General features: G+C 41.4%; 1 protein-coding gene across 5 annotated transcripts in view; it reads right to left on the reverse strand.

The window, feature by feature from the left end:
• The window catches only part of ehbp1 (EH domain binding protein 1), a 340,872-nt gene that overhangs the window by 124,373 nt on the left and 192,584 nt on the right, over positions 1 to 23,915 (reverse strand). For all 5 annotated transcript variants that reach the window (XM_078230456.1, XM_078230455.1, XM_078230454.1 and 2 more), the window contains 3 exons: positions 16,534 to 17,460; positions 16,365 to 16,406; positions 10,354 to 10,497 (listed from right to left, as the gene is read on the reverse strand). In XM_078230456.1, coding sequence (XP_078086582.1) covers positions 10,354 to 10,497; positions 16,365 to 16,406; positions 16,534 to 17,460 — 1,113 coding nt within the window. The remainder of the gene's footprint in view (positions 1 to 10,353; positions 10,498 to 16,364; positions 16,407 to 16,533; positions 17,461 to 23,915) is intronic.

The raw sequence follows: 23,915 nt of genomic DNA on the forward strand, positions 1-23,915 counted from the left end.
AGTCTTATTGGCTTAATAGTGCCACTAGCAGGCATTAGGCAATAGAAAACTAGGAGATAAAAACCTTTCATTAGTTCAATACTTCAATCAAATCCTAAAAACCATAAACTATTAGAGCTGCTATTCATAATTCTTGGAGATCTTCACCCCACTTAAACAATTACACAGTTCAAGTTAACTCACCAGCACAATGGCCTTAACAAGTATTCAATTCCATTTATAAATTTATCTCTTTAACACCATCATAGAAGTTGCCAATTTACCTTCCTGAAATATTCTGGATAGGATGGCATTAATGTAGACAAATGACTGAGCAAGGAATGATGTTGCCTAACAGACAATGTAAAAATCAGACTTAATCACCAAGGTGACATTTTAAAAATTTAATTTTTGGTTTCAATAAAGACATTTGTTCTAAAAAAAAGAGTAAATTTTAAGCAATGTTTGTTTGAATCGTTGCATCAGGAGATCTTTTCCTGCAACTTCTTTCTTTTTTAATGTTTTCTTAGTCTTATATATTTTGTTTTAAGATTTGGCATAGATTTTAATATTTTAACTTAAGAAACATTGTTCAAGTGAAGGCCATTCAGCCCATTAACTGCACTGCACTCCCTTTCACAGATCATCTTCATGGCCATATAAAGAGAGCTTATTCTGAGAAATGCTCTTCATCTACAACAGTAACAAAGGGCGGGAATTATCTGGTCCTTCTTGCTCAGAGACCGGAAATCCTTGCCCAGGGTCAGGTCAACGGACCTTTCAATGGCCAAATTTTCCACCCCACCTGTGATCATTCCAGCCGGCAGGACCAGAAACTTTACTCCAAAGTAAACTTCCACAGAATCTATACCCACATCTTTTCTGTTCCACTTTGGTCAGTAAGGCCAGATACACATCAACCTCCCCTTCTTTCCTACCCACACCCCCTGCAAATTACCCTAGCAGCAAATCATTCATTATATCCTGTGGAGTTTTCACCATATAAATGCACAGAACACCTAATACAACTGGATATTCATGAGTCTTTAATTGGCCCTGATTGCTCAATACTGTTTTATTTCCCTTATATTTTCAGCTGGCCATCTAACATCTGTGCAAGGTCACTTCCCGACACAAATGGGACCTCTCTGTCTGCCCCTCACAACCTGGATCCCAAGATACTCTTTCCAAGTATTGGTTCCCAAGAAAGAGTTTTAAGGAGAGCAAACAAGAAGGTAGCAGAAGTAGATGAAAACATCGGGTTAATGCTATGGCTGCACCATACCACTTGCTTTACATTTCCCAAGTCAACAGAATATTATGAGGGCAAATAAAAACAAAAGTCCAGAGCTTTAAACTATACAACTGAAAACTCTGTGGGTGCATTTACTTATGGATTAATTAATTTATGGACTAAGTTACGAGCGACTCTTCAGAGATTTAAAAACTGTCCATGAGTTGAAAGCTTCTGTGCTGCATTTTACTAGAATCAATCCTGGTTTGTAATCTGTAAAATTGCAGTTTGCTTTCTTTGCCCAGTTATTACTTTTAATGGCAGTATGCGAAGAACCTATATTTCATCCACACACTTATGCAACTATTACAACTATTTATTTGTCCTTATTCTTGATGGCATTATTAAATCACTGTCAGAAAAAAACGGCATTTTTTTCCAATTCACTGTAATGCTTTCATGCCCTCTATCTATAATATGCCCTTGTCAATTTTACTATATGGCACAACCCTCCTCTTGGAATATCAACTATACTTCAACAATACCGTTTAACATTATCACCCACCAAACAGCCTGTGTGTCTGAAATAGAATAGGTTTCATTTATGTAAGAAAAAATGAAGCTGGAGATAAAAATTCTGATTCTGAATTTATATCACAAGGAAGCAGAACACTTTAATCATACTTTTTAACTGTAATCTTCAAATAATGCATATCAAAGACTGCATGCAGTCTTGCATAAAAGCCTAGATTAACCAAACACACCTTTTAAAAGGAATGAAATCATAGTTAAACTTGCAGGTAAAATGAAATGCCACTTACTACTCACTGCCTTCTGTTTTGATTTGTGTTTTGCGGTACAATTTTGCTAGTGTAGTTTTATTGCCAATTTTAGCCACTTTCTGGTTGCCAAATATCCTAACAGCCTCTCATAATTTTTCACACACCCCAAAATTTGCAAATCTGATAATGCGTCAAATGTCATCAGTACAAACAATTCCTATTCTTACTTTTACCTTTTTACATCTATTTTATTTACACATTGTACCAATTTACATATCGTATTCATGACTTAATTACAGAGCACTGAAAAAAATTGAGAATGTATGTTCCTCCTTCCAGGTGTTCCCGTTCACTTATTGCGCAAGTATCTGACGAGGAATGGTTTAGCTTGATCCTCAGGCTGTGCTGAGTGACAGCAAGGTGCAACTGGCCTCAGTACCCGGGTTAGGTTTAGAAACTTTGCAAAGATTTCTGCTTTTGATCAGCACCTAATGTAGGAAATGCACACAACTTGATGCAGAGCAAGGTAAGGACTAAGTTCTGCTGTGTCAACGTCAATATACTGCCGCCATCCACTATCAAGACTCATACCTGGAATTATGGCTATTTGATTGAGCAGCTAGAAGATCACTGATATACATACAATATTCTAGCAAAGTAAATGTCGCAGGGGGTGCCGGGCTGGGGGAGGGGGGCAAAGAGAAGAAAATTAGTAAGGAAGAGAAAAGAAAATACTCAAAATGAAATTAGTAGCTGGCCATTGGTAGAGTATACCTGGAGTACAGACTCTAACATCCACTGTTATCCCACACAGCCCAATTCCAATACCACTGTGCTCACTATGCTAATACAGCAATATATCACCATCAAAGTGACATCACCATTTACCTTACTGACAAAGAAACCACCTAGATTTGGACACACAGGCAATGGGGCCCATCACTTAGGCAGAATGCAACATTCCTGCTATAGGATCATTTTAATTACATTAAAATATTGACATGTGTTTGCTTGTGGAATACATGTTTTTCTCTCCACAGATTCTGCCTGACTGAGCCACATTTTAAATTGTTTTTATGGGATGTGATGTCACTGGCTGAGCCAGCATTTATTGTCCATCCCTAATTGCTCTTGAGGGGGCTGTTAAGAGTCAACCGCATTGCTTTGGATCTGGAGTCACATGTAGGCCAGACCAGATAAGGATCCCTAAAAGGACATTAGTGAACCAGAAGGGTTTTTACAACATTCGACAATGGTTTCATGGTCAACCATGATTGAATGGTGGAGTGGACTCGATGGGCCGAATGGCCTTACTTCCGCTCCTATGTCTTATGGTCTTAAATTTCACTATTTGCCGTGATGGGATTCGAACCTGGGTCTCCAGATTACGAGTCGAGTACCACTAGGCCACTGCCTTCCCTAAACTCTCTCTAAGTTATAGGTGGCCATGCAGTAGTGTGGGAGGCAGTGCGCAGGCCTTGCTCCAAGTCAGGGTTAGGGTTAGTACACTTGGGTATGTGTGAGAACACAAAGAAATTTAAATGCAGCATGCCTTGAATGGCCTTGAACAACTGCAGAATTTTCTACAGAACATTGTTGCTGAGTGTCTCAAGCATTGTGTTTTTATAGTGGGGGGGGGGGTATTTTCTGCTCCCATTTTCAGCAGGGGGAGAGAGCCACGCCTAGGAAGCATCCTGACACTATCACGGGTCTTCCATTGAGGTGATTCAGGTGAGAGGGGTTGGAATTTGACCTGCCCCCAGGATTTCTTTGACTATCTGTCGAAAATATGGTGGGAAAAGTCACCAGTGCAGCCGGCGAGCTACACACCACTTTCCCGCCTGATTGGACATCTCGTCAATAAGAGAGAAAATTGTGGCGTGTCTTCAATATTGTCCCTAAGTAAAGTTGGTAAGAACTGCTTCATGGAGAACCTCTGTGGATATGGCCACCTTTGCCGTGTCCTCCTCCTCCAATTTGCTGTCTTTCTCACTCTCCAGTCCAGCCAACACTGTCACACCCCCCGTGATTGCAGCCAAACAACGTGAACCAGCCAACAAAGTGTAAAATCTTGCTGTTTAAACAAAATGAACTTTCCAGAATGATAAACCACACAACAAAACATCAAGTTTATCAGTGCACTGAAAGAAGAAATCAACAACTAACATATAGCAATTCCTTTAAAGATTCCTGGGGAGGGCTCCTTTTGCTAGCAAGTTACTGTTTGTGCTGTGTGAATTCAGCATAAAGAGAGTGAAGCTCCATGGCATTCAAATATTGAAAACTGGTCCTGCAAGCAGTACAAGATCTTTATTTAAATCAAATATTCTGCCTTTAAAATGATCCCAATGGTCCATTCCTGATAAAAGCATGGTCCCCTTAACCAGTGTATCAGATGGCAAACGTCTAGTTGGAAATATGTGCATGCATCCTGTCCACCATACTGGGACCTTGGCAGAGCAGTTAGTGGCCAAAAGAGTGAGTATTGTGCAGCCAGACTCATAGTCCCATGTTTCAGGGAAATTGAATTTTAAGAAAATAATAGAAATTATGGGTTTTGGACTATTTCCTGTAAATAAATGGGGATCAGAGAAGGAATGGATGCAAAAATCCAGACTGTATGTTGCAGAGGCACCTAAAATGATGGTTTCAGACTTCCCACTGTTTAACTGGAAACTGCACTCTACAAGATTGGATATCAGACAAGTCCTGCCAGTAGAGTGGCAGCAAAGGGGTAAGTCTAAATTATATTCGCAGAAACAAATTTTAGCTAATTTAGTGACTAACAGTTAGCCTGGTATTGAAGAGAGGACTCTGTAAACACAAGCTTGGCTGTTCCAGTTGAATAGAAAAGCCTGTAACTACTGAGGTAGTTGATTATTTTATATCAAAAGCTAATTGGATAATCCATGTCATGTTTTAACGCAGAAATGAAGTTAAAGACTTATAATCGAGACAAGTTTCGGAAATGTTATGCTTCACAAGTAGGCTGGTCTTTATCGAACCCACAATTTGCAAACATTTCAACAACCCCCTCCCTTGCAGTGCATTTCCCAAAAGATGCACAATTTTCTGATAAAACTTTACTGGTTTAAAGTAAAAAGAACATTTACTTTCTGTTCAAAGAAACAGAGAATCCAGAGCATGACAAAAATAAATTTGGCATATTCAATCACCACATACATGTTAGCACCCTCCACGAATAGTGTGCATTGAAAGCCCTAACACTCAATGTACTAAAGCAACCTATCCGTCAAATCACCCTGCAAAAGGGGTTGATTAGTAACCAAAACAATGTGTGTGTGAAGGCAGAGGACAGGGCTGCAGTACTAAATGAGTAATTTCTATCTGTTTCTACCAAAGAAGAAGATGCTACCAAAACCATAATGAAAGAAGAGGAAGTGAGACAACGAGTGGGCTATACATTGATAAAACTGTGATATTAGAAAGCTTGGCTGTTCTTGCACTTGATAAGACACCAGGACTGGACTAGAGGATACTGAGGGACGCAAGCGTAGAAATTGCAGAGGCACTGGCCTCTGTAATACTTCTTAGATACAGGCTGGTGTCAAAAGTCTGGAGAAATCAAAAATATCACACCCTTGTTCAAAAAAGGGTGAGGATAAACCAGCAACCACAGGTCAGGTCAACTATTACAGAAAGCTGTTGGGGCCAGTTCATTAGATATATTCAAGAGGGAGCTGGACATGGCCCTTGTGGCTAAAGGGATCAAGGGGTATGGAGAAAGCAGGAGTGGGATACTGAAAGTGCATGATCATACTGAATGGTGGTGCAGCCTCGAAGGGCCTACTCCTGCACCTATTTACTATGTTTCTAGACAGTTTAACCTGGGTGGTGGGAAAGCTTTTAGAAATGCAAATTGGGACAAAACTAACTGTCAACTGGGTACAAGTGGATTAATTAAGGAAAGCTACCATAGAATTGTAAAGCGCAAACTGATTGTTACTTTATCAAAAAACATCAGAGAGGATTGATGAGGGTAATGTGGTTCATCTGATGTCCAGAGACTTCAAAAAGCATGTGATAAAGTGTTACATAATAGGTTTCTCAGTAAAGTTAAAGCTCAGAGAAATAAAAGGGACAGTGGATGGATACAAAGTTGGCAGAGTGAAGAAGACATGCAGGAACACAGGGAGCCAGGAGTATATGTGCACATATTGCTGAAGGTGGTAGGACAGATGAGAAAGTATTTAATACACATAAGTTTTAAATAGAGATGCAGAGCACAAAAGGAAGGAAATTATGATGACATTATAAAACAATATTTCAGTCTCAACCGGTGTACTCTGCCTAATTCTGGACATAGAGCTTTAGGCAGAATGTCAAAGCATTGGAGGGGGTGCAGAATAGATTTCCAAGAATGGTTCCAGGGTTGAGGGACTTCAATTATGAGGGTAAATTGGAGAAGTTTGGGTTCTTTTCCTTAGAGAAGAGAAGGTGAGGGGAGATTTGATAGAGGTGCTCAAAATCATGAGTCTGGACAGATAGGGAGAAATTGTTCCCATTGGTGGAAGGTGAAGAACCAGAGGACACTGATTTCTGTTCGAGGAAACCATTGTGGATACATTCTATAAACTCCTCCTCAAGGCTGCCTTGACTGACCTGGTTTGACCAATCGACATGTGGATTAAGTCCCCCATGATAATTGCCGTACCATTTTTACATGCATCAGTTATTTCCTTGTTTATTGCTCACCCCTCTGTGATGTCATTATTTGGTGGCCTATAGACGACGTCTATCAGTGACTTTTTCTCCTTACTATTTCTAATTTCAACGCAAATGGATTCAACACTTTTCGCCATAGAACCTATATCATCTCTCACTACTGCCCTGATATCATCCTTAAATATCAGAGCTACACCACCTCCCTTACCTTCCTGTCAGTCCCTCCGAACAGTCTGATACCCCTGGATATCTAACTTCCAGTCGTGACCACCCTGCAACCATGTCTCTGTAATGGCCACTAAATCATACTCATTCATCATGATTTACCAACTTATTTACCTTGTTTCGAATGCTACGAGCATTTAGGTAAAGTGCCCTTATGCTAGTTTTTATACCTTTTTGAATCCTAACAGCTCCATTAATAACATCTCTTGAGTTCTTCTCCCTTTTACCGTTTTTTGTAATTTTCCATGTAGTTGAAACCTTCTCCCCGCATGCTAACGTGCTGCTTTGCTCCTTATTAACTATTATACTTCCCGTCGTTTTACCCTTCCCTTCTCCCCCAACTTGCTAGTTTAAAGTCCTTGTGACCACCCTATTTATCCTTCCCGCTAGAACACTGGTCCCAGACTGGTTCAGGTGAAGACAGTCCCAACAGTACAGATCTCCCCTGCTCCAATACTGATACCAATACCCCATGAAATGGGTGAATGGCAAAAGAATAAATGATTTCACAGCAAGTGATCAGGATAAGGAGTGCACTTCTTGAGAGTTTGCTGGAGGCAGATGCAATTGTGGCTTTCTAAGGGGTATTATTTGAAAAAAAATTGAAGGGCTACAAGGAAAGGTGAGCAAGTGTGACAAGCTGAGGTGCTCTTGCAGAGAACTGGTATAGACATTTGGATGGACTGAGTGTCTCCTTGTGCTTTAATTCTTCGATGATTTTATTTAATGCAAGATCCACTGATAATATGGAGCGCAATTCAAATGTTTTCAACACCATTATTCCTACAAAATTCATCTCCCAAACTCCGTGGCCTGGGGCTCGGCTCCTCCGTCTGTGACTGAATCCTAGATTTCCGAACCCACAGACCGCAACCAGTAAGGATAGGCAACAACACCTCCTCCACGATCATCCTCAACACTGGTGCTCCACAAGGCTGTGTCCTCAGCCCCCTACTATACTCCTTATAGACCGGTGACTGTGCGGCCAAATTCCGCTCCAATTCGATTTTCAAGTTTGCTGATGACACCATCCTAGTAGGTTGGATCTCAAACAATGATGAGACAGAGTACAGGAATGAGATAGAGAATCTGGTGAACTGGTGCGGCAACAATAATCTCTCTCTCAATGTCAGCAAAACGAAGGAGATTGTCATCGACTTCAGGAAGCGTAGTGGAGGACATGCCCCTGTCTGCATTAACGGGGATGAAGTGGAAATGGTCGACAGCTTCAAGTTTCTAAGTGTGCAGATCACCAACAGCATGTCTTGGTCCCTCCACACTACTGCTCTGGTTAAGAAAGCCCACCAATGCCTCTACTTTCTAGGAGCCTAATGAAATTTGTCCGCTATGACTCTCAACTTTTACACATGCATGTTGTATCACAGCTTGGTATGGGGCTCCTGCTCTGCCCAAGATCGCAAGGAACTACAAAAGGTCGTGAATGTAGCCCAATCCATCACACAAACCAGCCTCCCATCCATTGACTCTGTCTACACTTCCCACTGCCTCAGCAAAGCAGCCAGCATAATTAAGGACCCCACGCACCCTGGACATTCTCTCTTCCACCTTCTTCCGTCGGGAAAAAGATACAAAAGTCTGAGGTCACGAAACCAATTGACTCAAGAACAACGTCTTCCCTGCTGCTGTCATCAGACTTTTGAATGGACTTACCTTGCATTAAGTTGATCTTTCTCTACACCCTAGCTATGACTGTAACACTACATTCTGCACTCTCGCGTTTCCTTCTCTATGAACGGTATGCTTTGTCTGTATAGCGCGCAAGAAACAATACTTTTCACTGTATACTAATACGTGACAATAATAAATCAAATCATACATTTCTGTAACACACCTAAAAGTAGATAAAAATAAAGACCATCGATGGAATATACAGCAACTCTCCAGCAAGAGTCTATCTGAATCAGAATAGCTGCTGCCTCATTAAAAAATCATTGGCATGTTCAATTAAATGATAAAGCCCAAGTTATGATCTGCAACCTAAATAGTAATGAACCACCAAGTGTTTGTTTAGCAGCATTTGGGCTTTGCAGCCTTGAAGGGTTTCACTATTGTAGCAGAGTACCACATTGTGCATTACAAGTCATAAAACAGTATCGCTTCCCACTTACTGTGAGCAATGTCACAGGAGATCTGCTCATATTATCACCACTGCATGACTGTGATGATATGATTGCTAATGAAACGCTGCTTCTGACACCAAACGCAGTTTAATTTCAAGGAAAGGAATTGATTGAATGAAAGAAAACAGCAGGGGGTGTCAGGTGATGGAAGAGCCAGGGGCTGAGGGCGTTAATACTGAATGGAGTGCCCCAGGATTTAGTTTTGGGGCCCCTCCTGTTTCTGATCTACAGCAACAACTCAAGACACAAAATCCTAATGTAAACTGGTTATGTTTGCAGATGATACTAATTAGAGGGATTGGCTGTTGAAACAAATGATGCACCCAGGGACCTAAAATAGTAATTAGATAAAATGTGCAATTGGGATAATGAGTGGTAGATGAAATTTGATACAGTTAAATGCCAGGAAAATGCTTGGAACAAATATATTATGAATAACGTAGGAAGAGTGAGAGATGAAGCTCAAAGGAATCTGGGTGTAATCATGGATTTGGCTCTCTTTGAGGGCAATTTTCTTCTTCAGTTGTCTAAGATTTAATTTTGTTTGCACTGCTTCCATATCCCCGAATCTTATGTGTTTTGTTTAATTACAACAGTGACTTCATTTCAAATGTATTTCATTGGTTGGGAAGTGCTTTGAGATGTCCTGAGGTTGCGGAGGATGCTATCTAAACATACATTCTTTTTAAGTTGACTACAAAGTTACTACTAATGCTCTCATAATATTTTGTAATAAAATCAAAATTTCCTTATTCAATCAGTAAAACGACATAGCCCTCAAAATATCTTCTACTTTACACAACTCAAAGTGGCATGTACACAGAGTGGACAGGAGCAACACCACAGGAGATCCATTCATAGATATGTTCAACTTGGAGTACTTTGGCACAGTCCCAAATATTAACTTCATAATTCAATTAGTCAAAAAGCTGATCATTTTTACTCCCCCAAAAACAGCTTTTCCAACAACAGACCTTAGTCCTTAGCATTCAGCTTCAATTCAAGTTCACGTTGTTTACTGCAACAAAGACATCTTGCAGTGTTAAAGGAACAGGCTAGGTCTCACACATGCTGTCCATTAGCAGCATAATGTGACCCAATAGAATGCTTTTGGTCTAAAGCACCATAATCCTCCAACTGCCGACAACACCACAATAACTCTGCATCCATGATAAACTTGACACCGTGTATTCCACATATAATGGTCCTGTTGTTATGAAGCAACATATCCTCGAGGAAGTAACATCATAAAGGGTCTGCTAAAACGACAAATTGTGTTCCAGTAACTGCAATTTTAGACTATTACCTCACTCAAATGCTTGTTGCGAGTTGGTGTGATTGACTGGGTGGTCGACTGTTTATTTCCTGCTTTTATTGCTGCATCTCTCCTGGCCTGTTCCAGAAGAAGTCTTGCTCGCTCTTTCAGTTCTTCCTGTCTTGTTGCTATCCTCTGTTTAAAGAAAAGCATGAATATAAAATCCATTAAGAGCGTCTAAATTTACAATCAGTAAACAATATTTCTTTCTACAGACATTATCATGGGGAAATATATATTATACATAGCAAGAAATGATATTTTACAATGTTGGAGACAGATTTTTCCCAGATAATAACGTTTTTAGCTCAATTACAAAATTATAATGCCTGCACTAAATCAACCAGATCACATTTAATTTTTCCATTTAAAAAAAAACTATTAACAATCTGTGAAAGCCTTTGCAGTACGTCAATAATAGATTCCACAACTCTACACTGATAAGGAAAACAGACCTCAGACCAGCAAATGTTTCCACATTTGCACATTCAAAACGCATGAAGCAAGGTCTTCTTCACTGGGAAAGAAACAAAATCACGTTCCGTTCTGTTCCTGCTCATCTACAAAATGAGCCATTTTTTAATCAGAGCAAAAGTTTGAATAAAGTATTCAAGAAAAGCACATACACCTTTAGTTATCTGCAGTGCAGGTCCAGGCTTTATGCTGGGAAAAAGAAAGCTGAGATGGGCATTTTTACCATCCCATGTCCACCACTGATCCTCATCGAATTTCCAGATGGGTTAATTTGGATTTGAATAGGACTCAGACTGGACAGCCACAGGGATTGGATGCTAGGTTTGCTGGTGGCAGGAGAAACAGTGCAAGAGTTGTCATTAAACAACAGGATTTAAAATGCTGCTTCTTGATGGCTAGTGTGTAGTTGTGCAGTGGGAAGGTGTCTGACATTGTAGAGAAGGAAGGAATGGATTGCAACTGCAAAAGTAACTTGGGCAATTTAAAATTACACTCATTAGTGACACAGAGAAACAAGAACAGATAAAGGTGGTGAAGAAAGCAAATGGTACGTTGGCTTCATAGCCACAGGATTCGAATAAAGGAATAGGGATGTCTTGTTCCAATTAGAGAGGGCCTTGATAAGACCATACCTGGAATATAGTGTGCAGTTTATCTGAGGAAGGACGTTCTTGCTATGGAGGGAGTGCAGCAAAGGTTTGCCCAATTGGTTGGATGGCCAGTTCGTAATGCAGAGTGAAGCCAACAGCGCGGGTTCAATTCCTGTACCAGCTGATGTTATTTATGAAGGCCCCACTTTCTCAACCTTGCCCGAGGTGTGTTGACCCTCAGGTTAAATCATCAGCAGTCAGCTCTTTCTCTCAAAAAGGGGGAAAGCAGCCTATGGGATTTTGGCAACTTTGATTCTAACTTTGTGCTCTGTACAAACTTAGCATTATTTAACTTGAGAACTTGTAACAAAGGCAATGTAATAATTGTGGGGACATTAATATTCACATAGACTGGACCAATTAAATTGGGAAGTCTGGAAGATGACTTCATAGAATGCTTTCATGACAACTTCCTGCAGCAATAAATTGTGGAACTTTCTAGGGATGAAACTATTTAATATTGTGAAATAAGGCAGGGTTAATTAGTAATCTCACTGTGAAAAGATCCACTGGGAAAAAGTGATCGTAATACAACTGAATTCGATAATAAGTTTGAAAGTGACAGACTCCCATCCCAAATAGGAACCTTAAACTATAACAAAGTAAATCACAGAGATATGAGAGGAGAGCTACCCAAAGTTGATTGGGTAATTGGACTAAAATATTACAATAAATTAATAGTGGGAAACATTTAAGAAACAATTTAAAATGTTCAACAAAAATACATTCCATTGAAAAACAAAAATTCAGCAAGAAAGACCCATCCATGGCTTATATAAGTTAAGGATATTAGATTAAAAGAAGAGGCTTGTAATGTGGCAATAGTAATAGTAATAAACCTGAGGATTGGGAGTGTTTTTAGCCTGTCTTCTCTTTTCTAGTTAAAAAAAAAGCCCTACCCTGTGAAAACCTGCCTGAAAGACATAATCCCCTCAGTTCTGGTTTCATTCTAGTAAATCCTTTTGCACTTCCTACAGTACCTCTACATCCTTTTTATAATAGACAGAGCAAACAGATCACCATGTTCCAAAAGCAGCAATACCTGGACAATATCCAGGCTCGAGCTGACAAATGGCAAGTAACATTCACACCACACAAGTGCCAGGAATGACAATCTCTAACAAGAGAGAATCTAATCATCGCCCCTTGATGTTCAAAAGCATTACCATCGCTGAATGCCCCACTATCAACATCCTGGGGGGTTAACATGACCAGTAACGGAACTGGACAAGCCACATAAATACTCTGGCTACAACAGCAGGTCAGAGGCTGGGAATCTTGCGACGAGTAACTCACTTCCTGACTCCCCCAAAGCCTGTCCACCATCTACAAGGCACAAGTCAGGAGTGTGATGGAATACTCTCCACTTGCCTGGATGGGTGCGGCTCCAACAACACTCAAGAAGCTCAACACCATCCAGGTCAAAGCAGTCCGCTTGACTGGCACCCATTCCCCAAATATTCACTCCCTTCACTACTAACGAACAGTAGCAGCCATGTGCACCATTTACAAGATGCACTGCAGAAACTTACCAAGGCTCTTAAGGCAGCATCTTCCAAACTCACAACCACTACCATCTAGAAGTGCAAGGGCAGCAGATACACTGGAACACCACCATCTAGAGATGCTGCTCCAAGCCACTCGCTACCCTGATTTGGAAATACAGCACTGTTCCTTTACTGTCGCCGAGGCAAAATCTATCCCAAATAGTACAGTGTGAATGCCTACACCACAGAACTGCAGTGGTTCAAGGAATGGGCAATAGATGCCGGCCTAGCCAGTGACACCCACATCCCATAAATGAATAAAAGGCGAGGACAAGGGAGAATGTTTTGGGAGGTGGTGGGGGGGTGAAGGGTGTAGTACAACAATTCTGACGGACATGGTCAAGGACCCTCTCAATCATCTTGAAGGGAATTCTCAGTTGAGAATCCTTTCTCCATGTAGCAAGTTAGCATTAAAAAGGGAACACTAGGAATAAATATTGCTTTATAATTTATTGGGTCAGACAGAAGGTTTTATCCTCATTCAATGCAAAGACCCTATGTGCAAGTTAAATCATGCTTTTCAGCTTTTTCTTAAAATGATCCATTTTGGGGTTTAATCGACAGTAAAACTGAATGGAAAGAAGTGGAAGTTAATGTGTTGTAGGTGCTGTGAAGCAGATGGACTCCAGCAGCAATCAGTGTGTTTGGTGCTCAACATCAATATTAGACCAGCCATTTGTAGCCACGTAAGCAAAAACTAAACAGATAAATAAAATGCACTTGGTGTCTAATGTCAGAGCAACCATCCGTCAGAATTCTGAATCTGGTTTCAGATTCCAGCATCTACAGTAATTTGCTTTTATCAGTCAGAATTCAATTTGCCTCTCTCTGACCTTTAAGGAAAAGTTGTATCTTGTGTAAGATCTCCTGGCCAATCTCTAGAACACCTTTGCAGAGTGCCTAGCATTATATCTCTTGCTTTTTGATTGTGTGTTTTCCCATTGTGAAGTTGTTTCTCCAGAGGTAGATGAGTACCCACTGGACCCGATGTCATACAGGCATGTCTGATTCTATTTAATTTCCATTTGCTATTGCAAGACTGTGGCTACTTCTCAGATAAAGAAGATTCTTGATATGTTGGTGGTTCATGATTAGGGAGAAGAAGCTTAACAGTATGGCGAACAAAAATGAAGCACTTTTTTCTAAGATTTAACTTAGTATAAGCATCTTGAATTTCATCATGGTAAATAAGGGGTTAAAAATCAGCTTCACTCAGGATAAGAAAGCTTTGGCTCATCTTGATCTAATTATTGCCAGCGCAGTGGTTGCTCTAAGGCAGCTGTCTGAGGGAAGGGGCAGCATTCAGCTCTTTATGAATTTAGCAGGTATTTAAACTCCTCTTAATATTAGTTATCAGCCTGTTTTTCTCTTTGGGTAGAGTCTGCGAGGAGACAATCAGGGCAGATAGCTCTGGTTGCTGTAAAACAACCACTATGTCAAAAGAAATACTCGTACCATAATTTAACCGCATCAAACTATTTGTTAGTTTGCATTGCACAGTGGTTCTGCAAAGTTATATGTTGTATTATTACGATTCACTTGTTCTGTTTTTAACAGATTTGTTTGATAATTAAAGCAATTCAAAGTTGAGTGTTAGAATTCTACTTCTTTTCAAAAACAGATATTATAAAACCAGCAGCTGAAGTATTCCATGGGCATTGTATTTATTTAGGTATTGGTTAATGGGCAAATCAAAATTCTCTCCTTCAGACATAGAGATAAAGCTTGCCTACGAGAATAATCTGAAACAGAGGCTAAATGTATCTTGGGTAAAAATAAATGAGGTACTCCAAACATATGAATGACTAATCGTTCAGTACAGAATTACTGTAAGAAAGGAATTGTAAATTTGTATTTATTGTTGACAGGCCTGTGGTGATATCTAACTGAACATTTACAAAATAGGTCATGTCATGGCCTGACATCTGTGTGGGTCTGTTCAGCACATCAGGTGAACACTTCAGGACTGATGTTTGTATCTAAACTCAGTACAGAATGTTTTTTTTCTAACACCTTTAGAGGCTTGGACTTGTTGGTGAGGTGCTTAATGGGTGAAAAGGGAGGGCAAGTCCCATTTTGTCTTCTTGGGCAGTTCCTAAAGCAATTCCTGTCATCATGCACAGCTTCATTACTGACCACACATCCAAAGACCAATCAGGGAAGAGCAGAAGTGGAAAAGTAGTCCAGCTTTATCTCAAGATATTATTTTTCACCTGCATTTGAATCCTAGCTCTTTGTAAAATGTTCTCAGCTGCAGAGACAGACCTGAGCCGAGTTTGATGTGGTTTTTTTTGCTTGGCAGGTAAAGGTAGATCTGGAAATTGATAAAGCAACAGGGCTCCCAAAGGTAATCCTAAATACTATGTGATTAGACTCTGGCCACATGGCTGAGAAGCTTTACTATTCCTTAGTGAGAGTGAGAGAAACCAGCTGATTCTGCAATAGGTTTAGCAAACAAGTTAAACTGATCCAATATAACTGTACAATTCATTCATCCTGTTTGACCTAGTCAAGATTAACTGGCTACTTGGCCAGCTTTGTTGAGATTGCAGAAGGGCAGTGATACTGGAAATCCATCGGGAATCCTTTCAATCAGCTGTTGCAGACAGCTCCTCCTCTCAAGGAGCAATCTCAGTGATCAACAGCCGCATCCCTGGGATTAAAAGGGGGGGGGGGGGTGTTTCACTGAGCTCGCTGTGCTGCTTTTGTAGCACAGCCGGCTGGCAGACTCAAGCGGAGGCCGTTTAGTGGGCTTCCTGATAGGCGCCACAGCCTCCGTGAGTCTCTGGGTGCCGGATTTCCGACATCATCAGCGCCAGAAGTTGGATCGAGGCTAGCCTGGACATGTTCGGGGCTGGGGGGTTGGTGTGATTCACGCTAAGGCACTCAGCAGTGCGTAGAGTGTGGGAGATTCATTTTGAAATTCCCACTGAAAAAACAGTGGGATTTACTCCAGTTTTTACGCAAATTCGACACTTAGAATTTTTTTCGGAGAATTCCCCAGTACGTTTTGCCTCAGACTAGAGATAGTATGAATGCTGATATTTACTTGTTCTGGATTCTCTCCATCCCCCACTCCCTGAATACAATTCAATTTGCTGGTTAAGAATTGGATCCTTTCATAAACACTTACACGGTGCAGACTCATGGATTTGTACAACTGGCTTTTTTTTGGCACCTGGCTGATGATGTAAAGAGGAAAAAGCTCCCTCGTTGCAGACTATAGGGTTATCCTCACATCCATTTTCAAATTTAAACACTGCAATAGAGTGAAACACAAATCCTGAGACCATTCAATAATCAAAAATTCATAAATTACTCATTCTCTCACCTTTTCTTCAGTGATTTCTCTTGGCTGTTGGGAAGAGTTGAGCTAAACATCAAACAAGATTAAAATAATAAATTAGCTTATTTTTCATAAAATAAAAACAGTTAACAAGTGAAACAGATATTGAGAATGTACATAGCACAGGAAAGAAACATTTAGACAACATCCTTACCTCTACACCTCTGCTCTGTTGACATGAATGATTCAAACCTGGACTGACATTTTTTGATGATTCCAATTCTGAGTAACGCAACGTTGCACGTTTCTTCTTGATGAGATCCGCATCTCTGTTGTAAGAGAACCCTAATTTATGAACTGGAGATGTGACAGATTTCCGAACTGAGGAACTGGCCCCTGGACCTCTGCTCTCTACAGTGTCTGAATACCGAAGTCTCTCGTGTTCAGAAATGTTGCTCCCGTTCCCTGAACTCTTGTGTCTCTCTGTTACAGCATCTTCAAGTGTTGCTGGTTTATATTCTTTTTGATTATCGACATCTGATGAATCAGTCAAGTCTAAAATGTCTACTTTCAGCAGTTTTTTTTTGTTTAATGATGGTGGCTCTTGTGCTTGTTGTGGTGCAGGCTCTGTGCTTTCAGTTTTGCTGGAATCCTCCAGTACAGAACTTTTAGCAATATTCTGTCTGATAGGGTCATATTTTTGAGAGTCTGAATCATGTTTAGTCCTCCGTGAGGAAGGTATTGTTGTACTTATATTCAGAAGATCACCAGGAGTCTGATGCTCATTTTGTGACTCACCAACATTGTCACTGATGACTGTAGAGTCTTCCTGAGATGAAGCATCAAGTAACACACTGCTCAGCTGCTGTGCTGCTGTCTCATGTTTAACATCATTTATCTCTGCATAAAACTGCTCCTGATCAATGGAGCTGTTTGTGTCAGTTTCAAAGTTACCAACTTTGTATTTACTTTTACTGCTGTTTTCTTCGATCTGGACCACATTCAATTCTTCCCCACTGAAATGTGCCCTTATCTGATAAAGATAGGTCATAACAGATAGTTTATCAGGAATGGCCAATAAAACCATATCTGCAGGCTCCAATAATCGTGATATTCCCAAGCTTGCAAAGCCATCATAAGCCTATGAAAAACAATAGCAGCCATTAGTTATTGCAATGGAAATATTAAGATGAATATATTAAATATTAATAAAATTATGGCTCTTGACAAACTAGCAGTTTGGATATTTATTGAGACGGATACAATTTAATGTTTTTAGAAAAGGACAGCTTTTTGGAGCCCCTAGTTACCATTAGCATTTTAAAAACATTTTATGCAAATTCTGTGGCGTAATTTAAAAGTAAAATTCTATTTGCTAATTTACAATGAATTTTTGGTTTAGGTACCTTGGATATTCTAACAGAGAACAGGGAGACAAGTTAGTGTAGTGCAACTGTAACCTTTGTTAAATCAATTTATGTTCATCTCCTCACACTGGGGTAAATCCCACAATTACACATACCTAAATATATACATAAAAAATATATACATACTATATAAACAAAAGGTGATAGCTTAAATGCTCTGTCTTTCTGTGTGCTGGAATTACAATGTGGTTATTGGAAAGGAAATATCCTTGCAAGGCTAAAGATGTTACTTTTGAGGACATTACACCCACACCCATGCTACAAGGGCATAATTCCTTCTTATTAATCCCAACTCTTTCCACCATTAATGGTTCCCAGGAAGGAATAAAATATATTACTGTTCCGGATTATGCCATGAACTCAACTTAAAGATAATGCAATGCAAATATTTTACGACCATCTTGATGTCAGTTTCCACTTTGAATTACAATGATCTTCATTTACAAATGCAAAAACAACATGTTGACTATGGAAATAGAGTGAGCAACACAAATTAGAAAGACTGCACAGGGATATTGAGAGAGACTGACGGGTAACAAAAGTAACTCGCATTTATGCAGAACCTTTCACACTGAAAAACATATTCTAAAAAAATACATCTTGGCTGAGGTTTGGTCAGGGATGACATTTCAGGAGGAGTTTAAAGGTGGAGGTGCAAAGGAGTCCATGGATGAAATTCCAGAATATGGGTCCTAGGTGGCTGAATGCTTGACTGGCAATGATGGGGCAAAAGGAGGAGGGGTGGGGGTCCCACAGAGGGCCAAGGCAAACAGAAAGATTTTGTGGGGAGTTCAACGTCGGGAAGTTGAGGCCAAGAAGGACCTTAAACATTCGGATGAGAACATGCACTGCAGACAGAGGGACCAGGAGCCAATATAGTTCAGCAATTCAGTAGTGTTTAGTCAGTGGGACTTGATGAGAGATGGGTTTGTTGTGGGAAATTTACCACTTCGGAGTCAGACTTGGAGGTTTCAGTAATACAGTTTTATTTCAGACAAAGCTTTGGGAGAAAGCACTGGTACTCCGCAGTACTTGGCAGCCACCTTCTCAACTACACAATGGTAGTTGATCATCTCTTATACTTTTTAGACAATAGACAGTACGGACATTAGCCGTTAACATATCGTTACAAGTTGAGTAGACAGATTCGGACATCGATAGTTAACACATCGTTACAAGCAGACAGGTACGGACATGGACAGTTAACATATCATTGTACATAGAATGGATACATTTACGCAGTTATGTCCTCTATCAATGACTGGTTTCGATCTATACATTCAGTGGCTGATCTTGTTACATTTATGCATTTATGTCCCCATCAGTGGCTGACCTTATTATCAAACTCATTGTTCTGGGTCTGCTCTTATCTAAAGTGCTTCAAGCTCTGACCAGCTTCCTGCAGCAATTCAGATACTGCAGATTTTAACTCTGTGTAACTGTCTGTGCCTCTTAATGTCCCTTCCCAGAGTCCATTTTGTGTGCCAGGTAACCATTTTGTGTCCATCACTTTAATTTCACCATTACAGGTTAAAGTAGGAATTTGAATGAAGTTTATGCTGGGTGAAGGATGGGAAGATGGCAAGGAAAATACTGGAACAGTCGAGGCTTGACTTTGAGTGGAGTTGAAGAGGATGATTTAATGGAGGTAAAAGTCTATTCTCTTTGTGATGAAGGGTTCAGAAGATCTGAAGGTTACCTCAGAGTTGAATAGGAGGGAAGTGTGCAAATCGGCTGGGATCAGACCGAGACAGTGGCTGGAAGTGGTCTAGAATTGGTGGGAAGACTGTGGAATTTGTGATGGGTGAGCGTGGGGATAAAGATGATGACATCAGTTTTCCCATAACGTTTAACTTAGGAACACAGAAAACAGGAGGAAGAATAGGTTGTTTGGTCCTTCGCGCCTGCTCTGCCATTCATTACGATCGTGGTTGATCACCAAACTCAGTAACCTGTTCCCACTTTCCCCCATATCCTTTGATCCCTTTAGCCCCAAGAGCTATATCTAACTCCTCTTGAAAACATACTATGTTTTGGCCTCAATTGTTTTTTGTGGTAGAGGATTTCATAGGTTCGCTGCTCTCTGGGTGAAGAAATTTCTCTTCACTTCAGTTCTAAATGGTTTACCCCATATCCTTAGACTGTGACCCCTGGTTCTAGACTCCACCACCATTGAGAACGTCCTTCCTGCATTTGGCTGACTGGCCAAATGTAGACTGGGTGACCGCTTTGCTGAACACCTTTGGTCCGTCCGCAAGCAGAACCCAGACCTTCCTGTCGCTTCAACACCCCCCTGCTCTCCTGTCCACATGTCCACCCTTGGCCTTTTGCAATGTTCTAGTGAACCCCACGCAAACTGGAGGAACAGCACCTCGACTGGGCACTTTACAGCCTTCTGGATTCAACACTGAGTTCAACAACTTCAAAGCACGAACCCTCCCCGCCACCTTCACCCCATTTCCATTTATTGTATTTCATTTAGTTTCATCTCGTTCATCCATTTTATTATCCTTCTTTCTCAATTCCATTTTTCCACTTCTCCATCCCATCTCTCCTTCTTGCTTCCTCCCCACTTCAAAGCAACTCAGACAGTCCTTTAACCATCTGTTGTACCACTGTTCTGCCATTCTAGCATTTTGATCACTTAATGGACACTTTTAGCACCTTCTCAGACCTCTGTATCCTCACTTACATTCCCTTTATCCCATTCCACCACCCCCCCCCCCCCAACCCTCATAATATAAATCTTTTCTGATTCTCTTTGCTCTTAGCTCTGACGAAGGGTCATCCAGACTTGAAACGTTGGCTCTATTCTCTCTGGTCAGAGGCTGTCAGACCTGCTGAGATTTTCCAACATTTTCTGTTTTTGTTTCAGATTTTAGCATCCGCAGTATTTTGCTTTTATCTTCCTGCATCTACCCTATCTCGTCCTGATAGAATGTTATAGGTTATGAGTACACCTCTCATTCTTCTAAACTCTAGCAAATATAATCCTGATTCAACCTCTCCTCATACGTCAGTCCCACCATCCCAAGAATCAGCCTGGTAAACCTTCACTGCTCTCCCTCTATAGCAAGAACATCCTTCCTCAGATAAAGAGACCAAAGGTGCACGATATTCCAGGTGTGGTCTCACTAAGGCCCTGTATTACTGCAGTAAGACATTCCTAGAAATATAGACCATCCAGGGCTGGATGTTGGACATGTCTGACAGCATGCAGGTACAGGAGGAGTTGAGTGAAGTGTTAGAGAGGGAGAGTTTGATGTCATGCAAAATCATAATTATGACTGCAGATGTTGCTGCCATGGGGCAGATTGCAAATGAATAAGAGGGATCAACCCCCTCCAGCATAATGGAGCTAGGTCAGGAAGAGAAGCCATTGAAGATCTTTTGACGATGATTGGAGGGTTAAGGCAGCATGTTTTGCTGGAAAAACAGAGGAGGGTGCTGAAGGAAGATGATGCTGTAGTCAAACCACGTCAGAGGCTGAAAGGAGATCAAGAAAGCAGAGTGATAATGCTCCACAGTCCGGGGTAAAATTCGTTCGAAAATACCATCAAGAATTTTAGAAATTTCATTGGTGATCAGAGATTGTGAAAAGGGTTCTCACTGAAGGAATTAAAAGAAGCTAATCAGAAACAACATTTTCCAACTTCATTTTGTTACATTCAACATAATTACTGGAGACGAGAGAAAAAGTACACAACTAGTAAAATATGTACAAATACTGTACTTCCTGCTTTTCAGATTCTCTGTATCACTTGGTATTAGAAGTGAAGGATGTGAAAAGTTAATGAAACTCAGCAATATATTTTGTGAAAAACCTTTTGTAGAGTAACAACAACATGATTATAATTGCATTTACAAGCAGAAATGTAACAGGATATGAAAACAGTCTTACTTTGCCGCTTATAACATCAGCACCCTTACACAATCAACATTAAGATTGTTTATCAGAGTTTGGGGAATAAGACAATATGAAATAACAACTGTATGAGTTAGTATTGATAAGAGAATGTCAAGGATGTGTTTTGTGATAAGAAATTGGATATACAGAACCTCTATACAATGCTAATCCATGCTGAGCCTTATCACAGCTGATCAACCTCCTCTCTCATACTGTGCATGTAATTGCAGTGATTTGTGTTGATGGAAAATTCAGCAAGATAATGAAAACGAAGCATACCCAGATTAACCGATACATTCCTGAAAATACACCAAAATAAAGCTTACTTTAAAACTATCAGTAATACTGGAAAGAAACAACGTGGTCATTAGATACTGCATACCAAGACACATGCATCAGTTTGACATGATAGCTCATATCACTCTTTTTTGACTGAACGATTTTAAGCCATCAGGCCAGTTAAGGGTGGCACGGTGGCTAGGACTGCTGCCTCACAGCGCCTAGCACTGCTGCCTCACAGCGCCTAGCACTGCTGCCTCACAGCGCCTAGCACTGCTGCCTCACAGCGCCTAGCACTGCTGCCTCACAGCGCCTAGCACTGCTGCCTCACAGCGCCTAGCACTGCTGCCTCACAGCGCCTAGCACTGCTGCCTCACAGCGCCCAGCACTGCTGCCTCACAGCGCCTAGCACTGCTGCCTCACAGCCCCCAGCACTGCTGCCTCACAGCGCCTAGCACTGCTGCCTCACAGCGCCCAGCACTGCTGCCTCACAGCCCCTAGCACTGCTGCCTCACAGCGCCTAGCACTGCTGCCTCACAGCGCCCCGCACTGCTGCCTCACAGCGCCTAGCACTGCTGCCTCACAGCGCCTAGCACTGCTGCCTCACAGCCCCCAGCACTGCTGCCTCACAGCGCCTAGCACTGCTGCCTCACAGCGCCTAGCACTGCTGCCTCACAGCGCCCAGCACTGCTGCCTCACAGCGCCCAGCACTGCTGCCTCACAGCGCCCAGCACTGCTGCCTCACAGCGCCCAGCACTGCTGCCTCACAGCGCCTAGCACTGCTGCCTCACAGCGCCTAGCACTGCTGCCTCACAGCGCCTAGCACTGCTGCCTCACAGCGCCTAGCACTGCTGCCACACAAATTAAAATTTAAAATTGTTTAAACTAATTTGTCAGGGGGATGGGAAAACGAGCTGTAGTCCAGAAGCCAGTGTTGAGTGTAGTGAGGTACTGAGGAGGGTATCAAAGTCGCAGGAGTGTACCCGCAGACAGGAAGGTGGGTTGAAGTGTGTCTACTTCAATGCTAGCTCTCCTAAGCCCTTTTTTTTAGCTCATTCCTTGCTACCTTGTAACCCTCAAGCGACCCAAGTGAACCTTGTTTTCTCATCCTTACATACGTTTTCTTTTTCCTCTTGACAAGACATTCAACCTCTTTTGTGAACCATGGTTCCCTCACTCGGCCATTTCCTCCCTGTCTGACAGGGCCATACCTATCAAGGACACTCAGTATTTGTTCCTTGAACGAGAAAACAAGGTTCAGTTGGGTCGCTTGAGGGTTACAAGGTAGCGAGGAATGAGCTAAAAAAAGGGCTTAGGAGAGCTAGGAGGGGGCATGAGAAGTCCTTGGCGGGTCGGATCAAAGAAAACCCCAAGGCTTTTTACTCTTATGTGAGAAATAAAAGAATGACCAGGGTGAGGTTAGGGCCGGTCAAGGATAGTAGTGGGAATGTGTGCATGGAGTCAGAAGAGATAGGAGAGGCGATGAATAAATACTTTTCTTCAGTGTTCACCAAGGAGAGGAACCATGTTTTTGAGGATGAGTGTGTGGTACAGGCTGATAGGCTGGAGGAGGTAGATGTTCTGAGGGAAGGTGTATTAGCAATTTTGAAAAACCTGAGGGTCGATAAGTCCCCTGGGCCAAATGGGATATATCCTAGGATTCTTTGGGAGGCAAGGGATGAGATTGCAGAGCCTTTGGCTTTGATCTTTGGGTCCTCACTGTCCACGGGGATAGTGCCAGAGGACTGGAGAGTGGCGAATGTTGTTCCTCTGTTCAAGAAAGGAAATAGGAATGACCCTGGTAATTATAGGCCGGTTAGTCTTACTTCGGTGGTCGGTAAGTTAATGGAAAAGGTCCTGAGGGATAGGATTTATGACCATTTGGAAAGATGCAGCTTAATCCGTGATAGTCAGCATGGATTTGTGAAGGGTAAGTCTTGCCTCACAAATTTGATTGAATTCTTTGAGGAGGTAACTAAGTGT

Source organism: Mustelus asterias, chromosome 15 (genome assembly GCF_964213995.1).
Source record: "Mustelus asterias chromosome 15, sMusAst1.hap1.1, whole genome shotgun sequence".
NCBI classification, from domain to species: domain Eukaryota; kingdom Metazoa; phylum Chordata; class Chondrichthyes; order Carcharhiniformes; family Triakidae; genus Mustelus; species Mustelus asterias.